The sequence below is a fragment of the Pezoporus flaviventris genome, unplaced genomic scaffold, assembly GCF_033815535.1.
Source record: "Pezoporus flaviventris isolate CSIRO_AGI_PZ_B2104156 unplaced genomic scaffold, CSIRO_AGI_Pfla_v1 ptg000001l, whole genome shotgun sequence".
NCBI lineage: Eukaryota > Metazoa > Chordata > Aves > Psittaciformes > Psittacidae > Pezoporus > Pezoporus flaviventris.
This window is the reverse complement of record NW_026892549.1, coordinates 62,814,786-62,828,356: the sequence shown is the minus strand read 5'-3', so window position 1 is coordinate 62,828,356 and position 13,571 is coordinate 62,814,786. Positions and strand designations below refer to the sequence as shown.

Sequence of the window (13,571 nt, the reverse complement as noted above, 5' to 3'; positions counted from 1 at the left end):
ATAGATGTATTTGTGTGTTGTGAACACTGTGTTGTTCCAACAGGATTTAGACCACAGACCCACTCTTGCTTACACAGGGCTCAGTTACCCTCCCATTACTCTTCAAGCCACTTTGTCACAAAGGAGCAAATTCTTTGCCTGGATGAGATACAGCAAGGGGCTTGTTCTCTAGCCATGCCTTCTGAACAAAGAGAGTGGCCAAGGGCTATGCAATAAGAAAAGCATGAACATGGAATTGAAAAAATGAAAAAGAAAAAAAAAAGAAAAACCCCAGCTCTATGGGCTTCAAGAGGTGCTCTTTCAGGAGAAGGTAAAGCAAAGCATTCAGTTAGTAAATGAGGGAAAAGAAGCAGATCTCAGAGTTCCTGTCCCCTGCTGGTGACAGCAGCCACCCAGCAGCTTGGCAGGAATTCTACTTGGCTGTGGCCCTTGGCAGCATGATGCAAAGGTATTTATTGGTGTTAGCAGTTCCATGAAACACGCCATTCTGCATGAGGAGCTCTGTGCATTGCAGTAGAATAGCACGCAGAGAAATTTAGAAGAGCAGTGGCCAAACACACTCACTTGAGCCTCTTCCCAGGAATGTGGCTCAAGTAACCAGCTTTTCCCCTCCTACACAACCTTTGCATCAGCAGAAACTGCACTTCCCTTGCATACCCACAGCCTCTTTCTGTGGGCAGCTTGCCAACAGGACCACAAAGTAATTGGCTCCCAAACCATAATCTAAGAAATAATATATGTTGTAGTTTTGATGAACAGACTGATAAAAGATGTCTCAGAAAAAATGTTGAGTGCTGCCAAGGACCTATTGTTCCAAAAGCTTGAGTGTGACTAGTCTAGCTCATAAATTCTGGTATTCCTCAGTACAAAATCCTTTTGGAATAATGTGTAGGATCTGGATACGGTTGCAGACCTTCTCAGGTTTTAAACACTAATCTTCACCCTGTGGTGTGGCAGGTGAATTATGCACTGAGTGCTGGACTGGTTGTGGTTATATTCACTGGCTTCAACAAGAAAGCTTACACCTCACCAGCTAATCTCCCTGTGCTTGTTGCCCTGCTGCTTCTGTACGGGTGAGTGTTCAATGTTATTCCTGCATATGGGGTGTGTATTCTACGTGGAAATGATTTCATGTTATTGAGCTCAGTACTTAGTGAAATCCAGCTTTAAAGAATACAACTGAGTGGATACAATACAGGTTAGAACTGGATTCTGTACCTCCTGCAAGATATTTACACACTCTGGTCACATACTCTAAAGGAGACTTTTTTGTCACTGCTTTATATTTTTAAGTGTTAAATGTGATCCTTACAGGAAAATATATTTCTTTGGTTTGCTGCTTTCTATGTACATTGTGTAGGAATTCAGTGGTTGTTCATTCACCTCATTGACAGCCCATACTAAGGTATCTTTCAGCATTTGACCCAAGGGCAAGGAGCACTGAGTAATCAAAACTTCTTTTGACTTGAAATGAGCATTTTTCTTGCCAAATAACATTTTATAAGAATGACTGAAATTTACTTTCATTTAATTAGTGATCATATCTTTTTATCTATAAAATCCTGTTCCTGATAGCCCTGCAGCTAGTGTGGTCTAGGCGAAGTAATCAACCAGATTTATTTCTAGGGTTAAAGAGAAAGATGAAGCTTTCTGCATCCTCCTATGCATATGGGGGTTGGAACCAGATGATCTTAAGGTCCTACCCAACCCTAACTATTCTATGATTCTATGATTCTATATTACAAATTAAGCCTAAGTGGGAACAGTTCTTTTCAGGACAGACTAACCATTAATTTTCTGAACTTTTCGTGTTCTTTGAATGAAAATGCTGAGAAAATGAAAAGCATGATCATCATTTGATCTCTGAAAGTACACAGTGTTAATGTGATCAGAATGTTCTTTTGGTTTAATTTTTCACTCTTTCATTTTAAAGTGCAGTAATAGTGGTATCTTTAATAAGTCATCTGTGGCTCTGTACATTGTCTCAAATACAGTCATGGCTGTATATTCATGGCTGTGTGGATGGACATTTAAAATGTATTTGCATTTTTTAACACATCTACCAAGATGCAATCACAAGGCAGTCACTTCAATGATAATATCATAATGTGGTCCTCAGAAAAAAAAGAAAGGAAGGTAAATTCATAGAATGATTTACTAGCCCTTGGATCCAACTGCTTTCACAAGGTGAAGCTTGGGCTGATTCCTTCTGAACACGTTGTATTGTCCTATTAAACAACTCAGGTTGTTGTTACTGAATTCTTCCTGGTTGGGCTAATTGTTGCTAAGCATTGTAAGTTTATTCCAGAGGAATACTCCTTTTGTGTTGCTGCATGTGCATTTGCTATGTCTCAGAAATCACAGCACATGAAGCTCCACATCAGGAGTAGGGGAAAAAAATTGTGTAGGAGTTAAAGACTATGAAAATTTACAGAGTTCCTGATCTGGGCAGTTCCAAAGGCTGAGCAAAGTGGTATATCGTATTTGCTTTCTCTAATATTTCTTTGTTTCTCTCTCCTGGGTTACAATCCAGTCAGATGTGCGAGGGTACCTGGGGTGATAATAAGCTTTGCTGGCTTTAAGTTTTCTCAGTTCTAGCAGTTTCTATTGCCCTGCATTTTGACAGCAAAAAAGACCAAGCAGAAAAACCTTTTTGCTTGGTAACCTGGGAAAGAATGCTGGGACCAGTGCTGTTTAATATTTTCATCAATGACCTGAATGAGAGAACTGAATGTACCCTCAGCAAGTTTGCTGATGATACTAAACTGGGAGGAGTGCCTGACACATCAGAGGGCTGTGTTGCCATTCAGCGAGACCTGGACAGGCTGGAGAGTTGGGCAGAGAGGAACTTGATAAAATTCAACAAGGGCAAGTGTAGAGTCTTGCATCTGGGGAAGAACAACTCCTGCTGGACAGTAGTGAAGGGGAAAGGGACCTGAGGGTCCTGGTGGATAGGAGGATGACCATGAGCCAGCAATGTGCCCTTGTGGCCAAGAAGGCCAATGGCATCCTAGGGTACATTAGAAAGGGTGTGGTTCGTAGGTCAAGAGAGGTTCTCCTCCCCCTCTATTCTGCCTTGGTGAGGCCGCATCTGGAATATTGTGTCCAGTTCTGGGCCCCTCAGTTCAAGAAGGACAGGGAATTGCTTGAAAGAGTCCAGCACAGAGCTACAAAGATGATTAAGGGAATGGAACATCTCTCTTATGAGGAGAGGCTGAGGGAGCTGGGACTCTTTAGCTTGGAGAAGAGGAGACTGAGGGGTGACCTCATCAGTGTTTACAAATATGTAAAGGGTGAGTGTCAGGATGATGGAGCTAGGGTATTTTAGTAATGTCCAGTGATGGGACAAGGGGCAATGGGTGTAAACTGGAGCATAAGAGGTTCCATGTGAACGTCAGGAAAAATTTCTTTACTGCGAGAGTGACAGAGCACTGGAACAGGTTGCCCAGGGGGGTTGTGGAGTCTCCTACGTTGGAGATATTCAAGGCCCGCCTGGACAAGTTCCTGTGTGATGTACTCTAGGTTACCCTGCTCTTGCAGGAGGGTTGGACTAGATGATCTTTTGAGGTCCCTTCCAACCCTTAGGATTCTGTGATTCTGTGATGGCATCTCTGTTCGGTTACACCATTTCATTACACTCGGGATGAGAACAAAGCTCAACTTGTGTTCTCATTAAGTCAACTGACATGAGGATACTGAGAAGCTGTTGTCATAGTTTTTCTATCTTTTGCGTGCAGATGGGCAGTAATTCCCATGATGTACCCTGCTTCTTCATTCTTCAATGTCCCTAGCACTGCTTATGTTGCGTTATCTTGTATTAATCTCTTTGTGGGGATCAACAGCAGTGCTATTACATTCATCCTGGAGTTATTTGAAAATAACCCGGTAAGTAACATTTTTGTTAACACCTGGTTTTACAGAGCTGTGCCAAGGGTGTCCAGACATAACCAGCTCTAACAGTAACTGTCTTTCTTTACCTTCCCATTTCTTCTGGCAGTAAATGAGTGGGCAACTTGCTGAGTAGCTGCAGGACAGATGAGCAGAATAATCCAGAGAAGCAACTCAGGGCAGTTGATATCTTGTGCTACACACGCAAGTGACATTGAGTGTTTTTCATCCCTATGAGCAAAACTTCTGTACACTTTCACAGCTGGGGAGGAAGGGACATGGCACTTTGTGCTTGCTTCCACAGCTTGGGTTGTACAGGAAGGTGTAGATGGTAGAAAATCATGGAGTCACCACTAAGGAAGAAAAGACACTCCTGCAAGTTATTATGTTAGAGGAGATGTTCTGCTTATAGTAACATTTTGAGAATTGCCCCCAAATGGCTTAATACCACCAGGAAGGTGACAGAAAACACAAGAATAGACAGAATACAGTGAGTGCCAAAATTAGTTCTTAGGCTAAGACATCAGTACCTTGTACGCACAGCTACACCTCTACGGTTGCTGATACTCTCTCCACTGTGACTGACACCCTTTCTACATCTGACAGCAATCCATTATGTGTGATAGTGTGTTTTCAAACACCATGTGCTGATCAAGCATTGTTATTTGCCAGAAAGGAGAAACAATGAACTTAACCAAAACATTTTGGTATTGTTACCTTTGAGAGTAAGTCTCTGTTGCAGACATTGTGTCTCCAGAGGGAGATTTGGTGTCGGTGCAGCTAGGCTGCTACTAGCACAGTGTTTTGGGTATGTCCACGTTGCACCAAAGCCTAAATAACTTGATAAATGCTCTGTTTTCTCTCTTGTAAGAAGACAGAACATCCAGTTTTTCTGACATGACAAAGAACTTTTCACTCATGTTGCTATGTTTTCTAGTTTCAACTGCTTATTATGTTGTTTCTTGTAGTCTTTACTGAAGTTTAATAAAACGTTGAAAAATGTGCTGATGGTTTTCCCACATTACTGCCTGGGCCGTGGACTCATTGACTTGGCTGTGAACCAAGCTGTAACTGAAGTATATGCCAGGTTTGGTAAGTAAAGCCAATAAGCAACAAGTTTTATCTGTGTCAAGTGTCCTGACTATGGATAGGATGGTTGGAAGCGTTATCTTGGAAAACTGGTGGCTGTTTCTGAAATACTTCCATTTCACATAATCAGGTGGATGATGAGTATAGAAGTTCAACCTCTTTGAAGGAATCTCAGCTTCTGATACAGCTGCCAGAACTCTACAGTCCAGCCACTTGTCTGTCTTTTCATCATTTGTTCTACAACCCTTAGGTATTACAGGAGGATTTGTTATTTCATTTGAATACTTCAGTGGCCTTCTTGTTAATTCTTAAAGTGGCTTCTGCTCTTTAAATGCACCCTCTTGGGATATGGCTGTCTTTGATATCAGACAACTTCTTATTAAAAGAGTAGTCATATAGCAGAACTCAGCTGGTTTTATTTAGAAAATGTGTCTTTCACACAATTCATGCAAATTTCTTGTTACGTTATCCAAATCAGTGCATATTCAGAGAGCTTATATTAATCTTTACTCCAATGCAGCAGCTGAACTGGAAGTGTATCCTCTTAAGAATCTTTATAAGACACTGGAAAATGAAGACGTTGCCTGATCACGATCACATAAAGTACAGATTTTCATCCCAAACCATTATGATTATTCCTTTTATTCTGAGGAGCAGTGGGGTTTCTTCAGCAGTATTTCACCTTACTTTCTGGTGCTCTTTCTCCAAAGGTGAAGAACATGTTTCCAATCCTTTTCAGTGGGACTTTGTTGGAAAGAACCTGGTTGCCATGGCTGTTCAAGGGGTTGCATTCTTCTTTCTGAACCTCCTTATGCAGCACCAGTTGTTCTCCACAAGATGGTATGTCTGAAATCCTGTATTAACGTTCCTTTGTTAGCAGTGTCTCTTTGTTATTCTCTATGTCCCCTTTTTCTTTTTCTGTGAATTGATCAGCCTTTTCATTTTTACTTGCTTGAATTCATCCTAATTTGTTCATATCCTGGTCCAAGAAAGCAGTTAAAAATTTACATTATCTTAGTAGGATTTAGGAACATATTATTAAAGAAATGAGTTTTCTTGAATTAAGATTTTAATGTAATTTCTTTTTAAATTAAGACGCTGTAATACTGAGATTACTGACTGACTTGGAAAGTTTGTCAGGTCGTAAGTACAGGCATGAGGTACTAGCTTGACACCCCAGGGCAGGAATTCTAGTCAATGGGACAGGACAGTTGCTGCCTGAACACTATGCAAGCTTCCCCTCTGCTTTACAAATGTGCCTCTATCTCAATGAAGGCAGCTACTTTCCAGGTGTGAGTGGGTCATTCACTCTGTTCAACATTGCCAGCAAGAGTACTAATTGTACTTTTAGACTGTCTTGCAATGCAGTTATAAAAATACTTGTTTACAGGGAGGTCCACTCAAAAGACCTGCAGGAGGACTATCACTAGCTACTGAAGAGCAGCAGAAGAGTGAAAGCTGTGGCTGAGGGTCAGGTTATGTCATGTCAGTGACTGACAAGGCATGCTCTTTTGAGCAAGCCGTTTCCTCCCTTTTAGTATTTAGAGATTAACTTTCAAAGGTCAGGGATTCTCCCAACAGCAGGAATGCTTCAGCCAGTGTCACATTGTGAAGTTTCAACCCACTGCTTCCACCTGTCGCATTTTTAGCAGTTAATCAGCTATTGTTTCCCACTGTTATTCTAACTATGTGCAGGGCAACTCATTGTTTCTGCAGTCAATCTCTTGGTTTTTTTCCAGGTTTGCTGAGACTGTCATGTCACCTATTATTGATGAAGATGAGGATGTTGCAGAAGAAAGAAAAAGAATTATGAATGGAGGGAACAAAACAGATATCTTACAATTACAAGAACTGACCAAGGTAATGCTTTGAGAAGAATGAAACAAATTAGTCTGGTGTCAGTTTATTCTCTCAGAATATATTTCAGCTCTGGATTCAGATGGTATTGTTTTAAAAATCAACCTTGTGCCATAGAAAACAAGGTTTGGTTTGGTTTTGGGTTTTCTTACCTCATGCTGTCTGACATGACTGGTATCTATTGCATTGGTCCACTCCTACTATTAGTCTTTTCTTCTGCAATGCTGTTTTTTCCATAGGTGAGTTTCAATCTCAAGTTAGCTATTTGGTTGCTTTCACGTTGAGGGTTATAGCTGTTGTTAATTTATCATCTTTTCAGACATTGAAGGCATCTTATTTATGCTATGAGAAAGTATGCAAGCTTGAACTACAGAAATACAAAGATTACACACATTGTTGTGTTTTCATGAATAGAGAACCAGAGTATCATTCTTCAGACTACCTTGCTGTATTGTTCCGCTTTGGTTTGACACATACTTTGTCCTAGCAAAACATCAGGTCTGTCTTCTAGTGCTAAAGATAAGAAGTAAAAGGCTGCATGCAGAAAATGAGGAATTGTTAGGGGTCATATCACACTTAATGTAAATAAATATCTTTGTAGAATGCTTACTCTTTATTTTAATTTTATATACTTGGTTCTAAAGTTGCCTCATCCCCATAGCATTAAACTAAACATTTCAGAATATTTTCTTTGCTGTAGATGTCTTTAAATAGGAATTTTCTTTCTTTTTTTCCTGTCAATTTAGAATTATGCAGGAAGGCACAAGCCTGCAGTGGACAGACTCTGTGTTGGCATCCGTCCTGGAGAGGTAGGTTGTTCAATAACACTGATTACATTCCATCATCAGATCAGATTTAATGCCCCTGCTGATTTAAAATGGAAACACTAAAGAGTATGATAAATTTTGTAATTTAGTGCTTTGGTCTTTTGGGAGTGAATGGTGCTGGCAAAACAACAACATTCAAAATGCTGACTGGAGATACTGATGTGACATATGGAGATGCGGTAGTGGCTGGCAATAGGTAAGTACCTCAATAAAACCAACTGTGACAGTCCATTTACCGCAGCAAAACTGCCCGGATCATTGTCTTAATGACCTAGCAACTCTTTTCCAGTTTTATGGCACTGGGAGAGACCACAGCTAGCACACACTGGCACTTTATACTTTTAACAATCTGTTGTAAGATCTGTGGTTGGTTATAGTAATGAGACAAGGCAATTGGATCTAATGGCAGGAGCTCACAAACACAAGAGAACCAGTCCAACGTGATGCTTCCATCTGAGCTTTGGGACTTTACTCTGGCTGTTTTTAGCAGCTTTGTTTACACAGTGCTGGCATAATGTCAGGAGTCAATACAGCATGGTCTGGTATTGACTTATATTAGTTTAATTGCAGGTTATGTCTTGGTTTGTTAGATGTATTTGGGATTTGATTCTTTGTCCATTGATGTAAATTGAACAATAGCTGTTTTGTTGTCAGGACATGGTGCTGGGCAACCTGCTCTAGGCGACCCTGCTTGAGCAGGATGGGTGAACAAGGTGACCCCCAGAGGCCCCTTCCAACCTCAATCATTCTGTGACTCTGTACCTCTTCTGTTACTAGTGAAGTGTTAATCTGTCTGTTCCCAGTGACCACACTCACAGATTAAATTGACTGATTTTTTTAATTCTAGAAATAAGCACAATTTGGAAAAAAAAAAAAGATCTGAATGATTGTTCAAATAACTTCTTATTCTGTTAGCTTATACTTAAACAGGAAAATGTGGGAGGGGAAATGGGCTTACACTGTTAACCAGGACTGAGCTGACTTAGATGAGAATACATTCCTTGCTATTCTGTACAGACAGGTATTTTAGTAGGATGTTGTATCAGGAAGAATAAATTCTCCTCTTATGAAAGCTGTTGCCTCAGAAAAGAAAAGAGATTTTATTCAAACTGTCCATCTCTGCCTGAAAGGTAGTAGTATAGAACTAAGATTCTTTCCTTTGTTTCTTCAGTATATTGACCCACATTTCTGATGTCCGTCAAAACATGGGATACTGCCCTCAGTTTGATGCCATTGATGACCTTCTCACAGGACGAGAACATCTCTACTTATATGCACGTCTGCGGGGGGTTCCAGCAGAAGAGATTGAAAGGGTAAAGCATTCTTGCCTCTGACTTACATGTAGTTACAGTAAATATTTGTGGTTATTAACTGGGTTCATAACATGCCAAGGGCCAGAATTTCCGAAGTGGGTTTGCCTTTTGTCGTGTTGAAGTCCTGGGAGTGGTTCCTGTCATTTGGACGGTAAAATACAGGACTATCAAATGCTGTTTCTTCAGCATTAATGGTACTTGCAAAACAGTGGCGCCAACTGTGGAAGTCTAAAGATGCAGTTGCCATGACTCAGAACTACACTGATTGCTGTTTTGTTCTTGTTTTTAAAGCTGTTTATGCATAAGAAAGAAAACACAAGATTCCAGAAGAAAGTAATTTAAATACTTGCACAGATAGGAGTCTACAGCTCAGGCTGGTTTATGGCTTTCCCTCAATACTTAGAATTTCCCTCATCATCATAAAATTTTTGGTCTGCCCTGCTCCAGTTCCAAGACGAATGTGCTAAAACCCAGGGGATTGCCATGTCTGACAGAAGAGGGATGTATCAGCAGTCCTGTCCGTTATGCATTAGCTGCTGTGTGAAAAAGATGGTCTTTCTCACAGGTTGCTGAATGGGGGATCCAGAAGCTGGGGCTTCCAATGTATGCAGACCACCTGGCTGGTACCTACAGTGGTGGCAACAAGCGCAAGCTTTCCACTGCCATTGCACTGATAGGCTGCCCACCACTCATCTTGCTAGTAAGTGTCATGATAACATAGCTCTGCAATAGTTGAATATAACATCTCATAAAACTACATGCTAAAGAGGTACAAGGATGTTTATGACAGTTCTTGCAAGCTCCTCTGCCTTCAACTTAAATCTACTTCAGTGTTTAAAGCTCTGCTGAGCTCTTTAATTTCAGGGAGAGGCTTGGATGCAGAACTGTTTCAAATCGACCCCAAGTGATGATGAAAAAAAGCTCTTCAATAAAGAGTGGTTTGAGATAAAATCTATAGTTCAGCTGAATCTGAATTTAAATCCATGTTTGGTTTCAGTCTGCCTTTTTTTGTCAGATTAGAACCACTCATGTAGAAAATGATCTTATGACATATACCTTGCTGCTTTATCCAGTGGAACAGAGGAAAGTAGCTATTGTTTTGCAGCCTTTAATATCTTTGGAATGAATTACACAAATTTTGACTAAACTATACAAAAGCTGAAATGTAGCTCTCATCAAATAACATATCAGATAATTGCATATCTTGAGGAAAACTTTTAATGCAATTACTGCAAAAGTTCTTTATTTAGATTATACTGTGCCACTTTTTTGTAGGCTGAAAAGAAACATTTTAATAACACTTTAATAGTATGGTTCCTTGTGCCATTTAATGTGCCATTACAGGTACTCTGCCTGTACATAACAGCTAAAATATCTTCTCATGATATCTTAAGACAAAATGTTCAATGAATGCTTTCTTTCTCCAAGATTTTTTCAATCCTTTTTTGTTACTAACTGGGTTAAGTGATTTATGCAGGACCAGATCCTTAGCTGGTGTGAATCAGAGTAACTTTACTGGCTTCCTGGGTTGAGAAATCTGTCCTATCTGTTTTTGTAAGCAGGAAGTTTACGTGGGGAGAACTCACTCTCCTCTTAGACGAGTTGTTGCCCTAGAAAAGAAGGATTTCATTTGAAGTGTCCATCTCTGCTTCAAAGCTAGTATTGCAGATATGAGATTCTTCTCTTTGTTTCTCCAGCATATTGACCTACATCTCTAATGTCCATGAAAACATGGGAGCCAAACTTGACACAATTTGATGTAACTGTGTAAGCCTTTTTCCCTTTAGTTATGTTTAGGGTCCCAAATGGTTTTATAATGGGGTATCACAAATGCTTACATTTTTTATATCTAAGAAGCTAGAGTGGATGCTGCATTTGTTGTAATAGTCACTGCATTCTCTTCCCTGTAGCTGCACAGTGACAGCATTATATCCTTACCTACAGTTTCTTGTGCTTGTTTCCTTCCTGCTTTCTGCCAAGTACATTAGTACCCATTTACTCATATACTTCTCAAGCTGCATGTGCTTTCTGAAGGCACAGATTTTAGCAGGGAAGCAGCAATATACCAAGACCTAAACACACAGTAACTTGATTCAAAATATATTTTCTTACCTGCTTATCTAAGTCTGAGTGTCTTAACATTTCCCTTACAGGATGAACCAACAACTGGAATGGACCCTCAGTCCCGCCGCCTCCTGTGGGACTCTATTGTCAGTGTGCTCAGAGATGGGAGAGCTGTGGTTCTAACCTCACACAGGTAAACAGAATTCAGAATTCCAGAGCAGATGAAGTTCATCTGCTGCCTTTTACCTCAAGTATCTGTTCTCTGTTTTGACAGTATGGAAGAATGTGAAGCCCTCTGCACTCGTTTAGCCATCATGGTAAAAGGTACCTTCAAATGCCTGGGCACAATTCAGCAACTAAAATACAAGTAAGTAGAATACTTTTATGGTGTTTTTAGTGGGGAAACTTAGTGTATGTGACATGTACCATTCTTAAAACAGTAATCCATTCTAAATAGCTGTTGTTTAAACAGACCTATTTCTGAGTGCAGCTGTGGTATCCTAGACAACTTGAGCAGATACCATTTCAACTCTGTTCTGCAGGGCAAATGCCAGGCCTCCTACAAAGCTAGATATTATGCATTATCTTTGAGATACTATTAATGTTTTCATAGCTGCAGAAAATTAATTTCCTTCCTGTAGAATGAAACTGTCTCTTTTTCCCCATGTGTTTCCCAGGTTTGGAGATGGCTACATAGTCACCCTGAAAATCAAAGCTCCAAAGTCTGGGCTGCCTCCAGATCCTACTCCTGCTGAGCAATTCATACGCATGAACTTCCCAGGGAGTTTACAGAGAGAGAAACACTACAATATGCTGCAGTATCAGATCTGCTCCTCCTCTCTGGCCAAGATTTTTCGGTTAATAGTCTCCAATAAGGAAAACTTGCATATTGAAGAATATTCTGTGTCTCAAACAACTTTAGATCAGGTGAGTGAAAGATAAAGCATCCATGAGAAAGCCTGTCTTGACCAGACCTTGGCAATGCAATGGGGATGTATCCCAGCAACTGAAGGATCAAACTGTACAGAGTAGAGAATTATCTCACGCCTCCTTCTCAGGCAAAATTCCCAGACCCCTAGTCAAGGAGGATGGATCAGATATGAGGTCTGTAATTAATTCCATGTGTAAATAAGTGTCATTTGAAATCTGGTAAGAAATTTTCCCAGATGACAGAATTCTCATAACCCATTCCTTAAGGAGCAGCAGACTGAGCAAGGTCAGGTATTCAGAATGAGGCTTGCTGAGCTGGGAATAATGTTTGTTTATTAATAAGAGATTCGGACTGTGTTGTGTCAGAGATAGCATGATATCCGTTAAATGTTGATAGCTCCCTGTCATGCACGGTTATGCAGGAGCAATTAAACACACAAAACCTAGGAAGTTCACTGGGACTTTTGGCAACACCCATTTGTTAGGGGGTATTAGCCCTTTGTGCCTGCTTTCCTAGGCAGCTGAAGGTCCACATATTCAAAGGTGTCTTTGGGAATAGTAGAGAGACATTCCTGGCTGCCTTACAGCTTTCTACTAAAATATTCAGTCTCCTTTTCCTCATCACAACCAAACTCACTCATGCTGTGCAAGCCAGGCAAACCTGGCTGAATCCATCTTCTGCTTAAGAAGAAGGATTTTAGTGACAAGCAAGTGCATCCAAAGGAAGGAAGTTGCAAGGAGGTTTATCAAAATAAAGAAGGAATTAATGATCTCTGCTGATACACAGTGTCCCAGTTCATGTCTACAAATTCCCTGTCTCTTCTCTACAGAGAGGCCGAGAGGATGCACATGTACAGAGACATTCCATGAACTCATCTCAGTTGATGAGATGGTGACATTTTCTGCTTTCCTCACACAGGTTTTTGTGAACTTTGCTAAACATCAGATGGAGGATGAGGAAATCCCTTTGCACCCCCGTGCAGCTGGAGCCAGCCGAGAAGCGAAGGTGTCCCCTGCTTTGCACCAGCAGGCAGTTGCATAGACTTCCTACAGTCACTAGCACTTCGAGTGTGCACAGTGCAAAGATGTGCCATACCAGAGGAGTACAAGGCTCAAACAAAGGTCCCCACCCTCAGTGTTATACTGACTTTTTTTTGCACCTTTCTGAGCACTGTGTTTGCAACAGCAACAGCCCTAGCAACAGCAAACTTCTACTGCTCTATATGGAACAGTATATGCTGAAAATGTCAAAGGAACGGCAGGTCCTTGCTATAGAACAAAATCTTCCTCTATCTTCATTATAAGATACAAGAGGATACATCTTATTCTTCCTTGTTGACATGTATAGAGCATTAAAGGTAGGTTCTCCAGCTGGCCCTTTTAGACTGGTAGGTTTTTCTTCTTTAAGTCAACTAGACCAGTCAGCAGACAGGTCCCAGTGCAGAGAGTATGGCCCAGCTGAGAAGTGGATTCCTGCCATCCTGACTGTGCATGACTACCAAAGTCAGAACATCAGTGCTGGCTGATGGGGCTAGAGCTGGGAGACTTCTTCATGTCTCACCAGGCTGCCAGTGAAAACAGACAGTTGTTTCAGCATGAATGG

General features: G+C 40.8%; 1 protein-coding gene across 1 annotated transcript in view; it reads left to right on the top strand.

The window, feature by feature from the left end:
* Positions 1 to 13,372, top strand: part of ABCA4 (ATP binding cassette subfamily A member 4) — a 79,049-nt gene extending 65,677 nt beyond the window's left edge. The window contains exons 37-49 of the mRNA XM_061462063.1: positions 958 to 1,073; positions 3,738 to 3,885; positions 4,857 to 4,980; positions 5,688 to 5,817; positions 6,717 to 6,837; positions 7,581 to 7,643; positions 7,751 to 7,857; positions 8,833 to 8,974; positions 9,540 to 9,674; positions 11,128 to 11,231; positions 11,313 to 11,405; positions 11,716 to 11,965; positions 12,888 to 13,372. Coding sequence (XP_061318047.1) covers positions 958 to 1,073; positions 3,738 to 3,885; positions 4,857 to 4,980; positions 5,688 to 5,817; positions 6,717 to 6,837; positions 7,581 to 7,643; positions 7,751 to 7,857; positions 8,833 to 8,974; positions 9,540 to 9,674; positions 11,128 to 11,231; positions 11,313 to 11,405; positions 11,716 to 11,965; positions 12,888 to 13,010 — 1,656 coding nt within the window. The 3' untranslated portion in view covers positions 13,011 to 13,372. The remainder of the gene's footprint in view (positions 1 to 957; positions 1,074 to 3,737; positions 3,886 to 4,856; positions 4,981 to 5,687; positions 5,818 to 6,716; positions 6,838 to 7,580; positions 7,644 to 7,750; positions 7,858 to 8,832; positions 8,975 to 9,539; positions 9,675 to 11,127; positions 11,232 to 11,312; positions 11,406 to 11,715; positions 11,966 to 12,887) is intronic.
* The last annotated feature ends 199 nt before the right edge of the window (positions 13,373 to 13,571 follow it).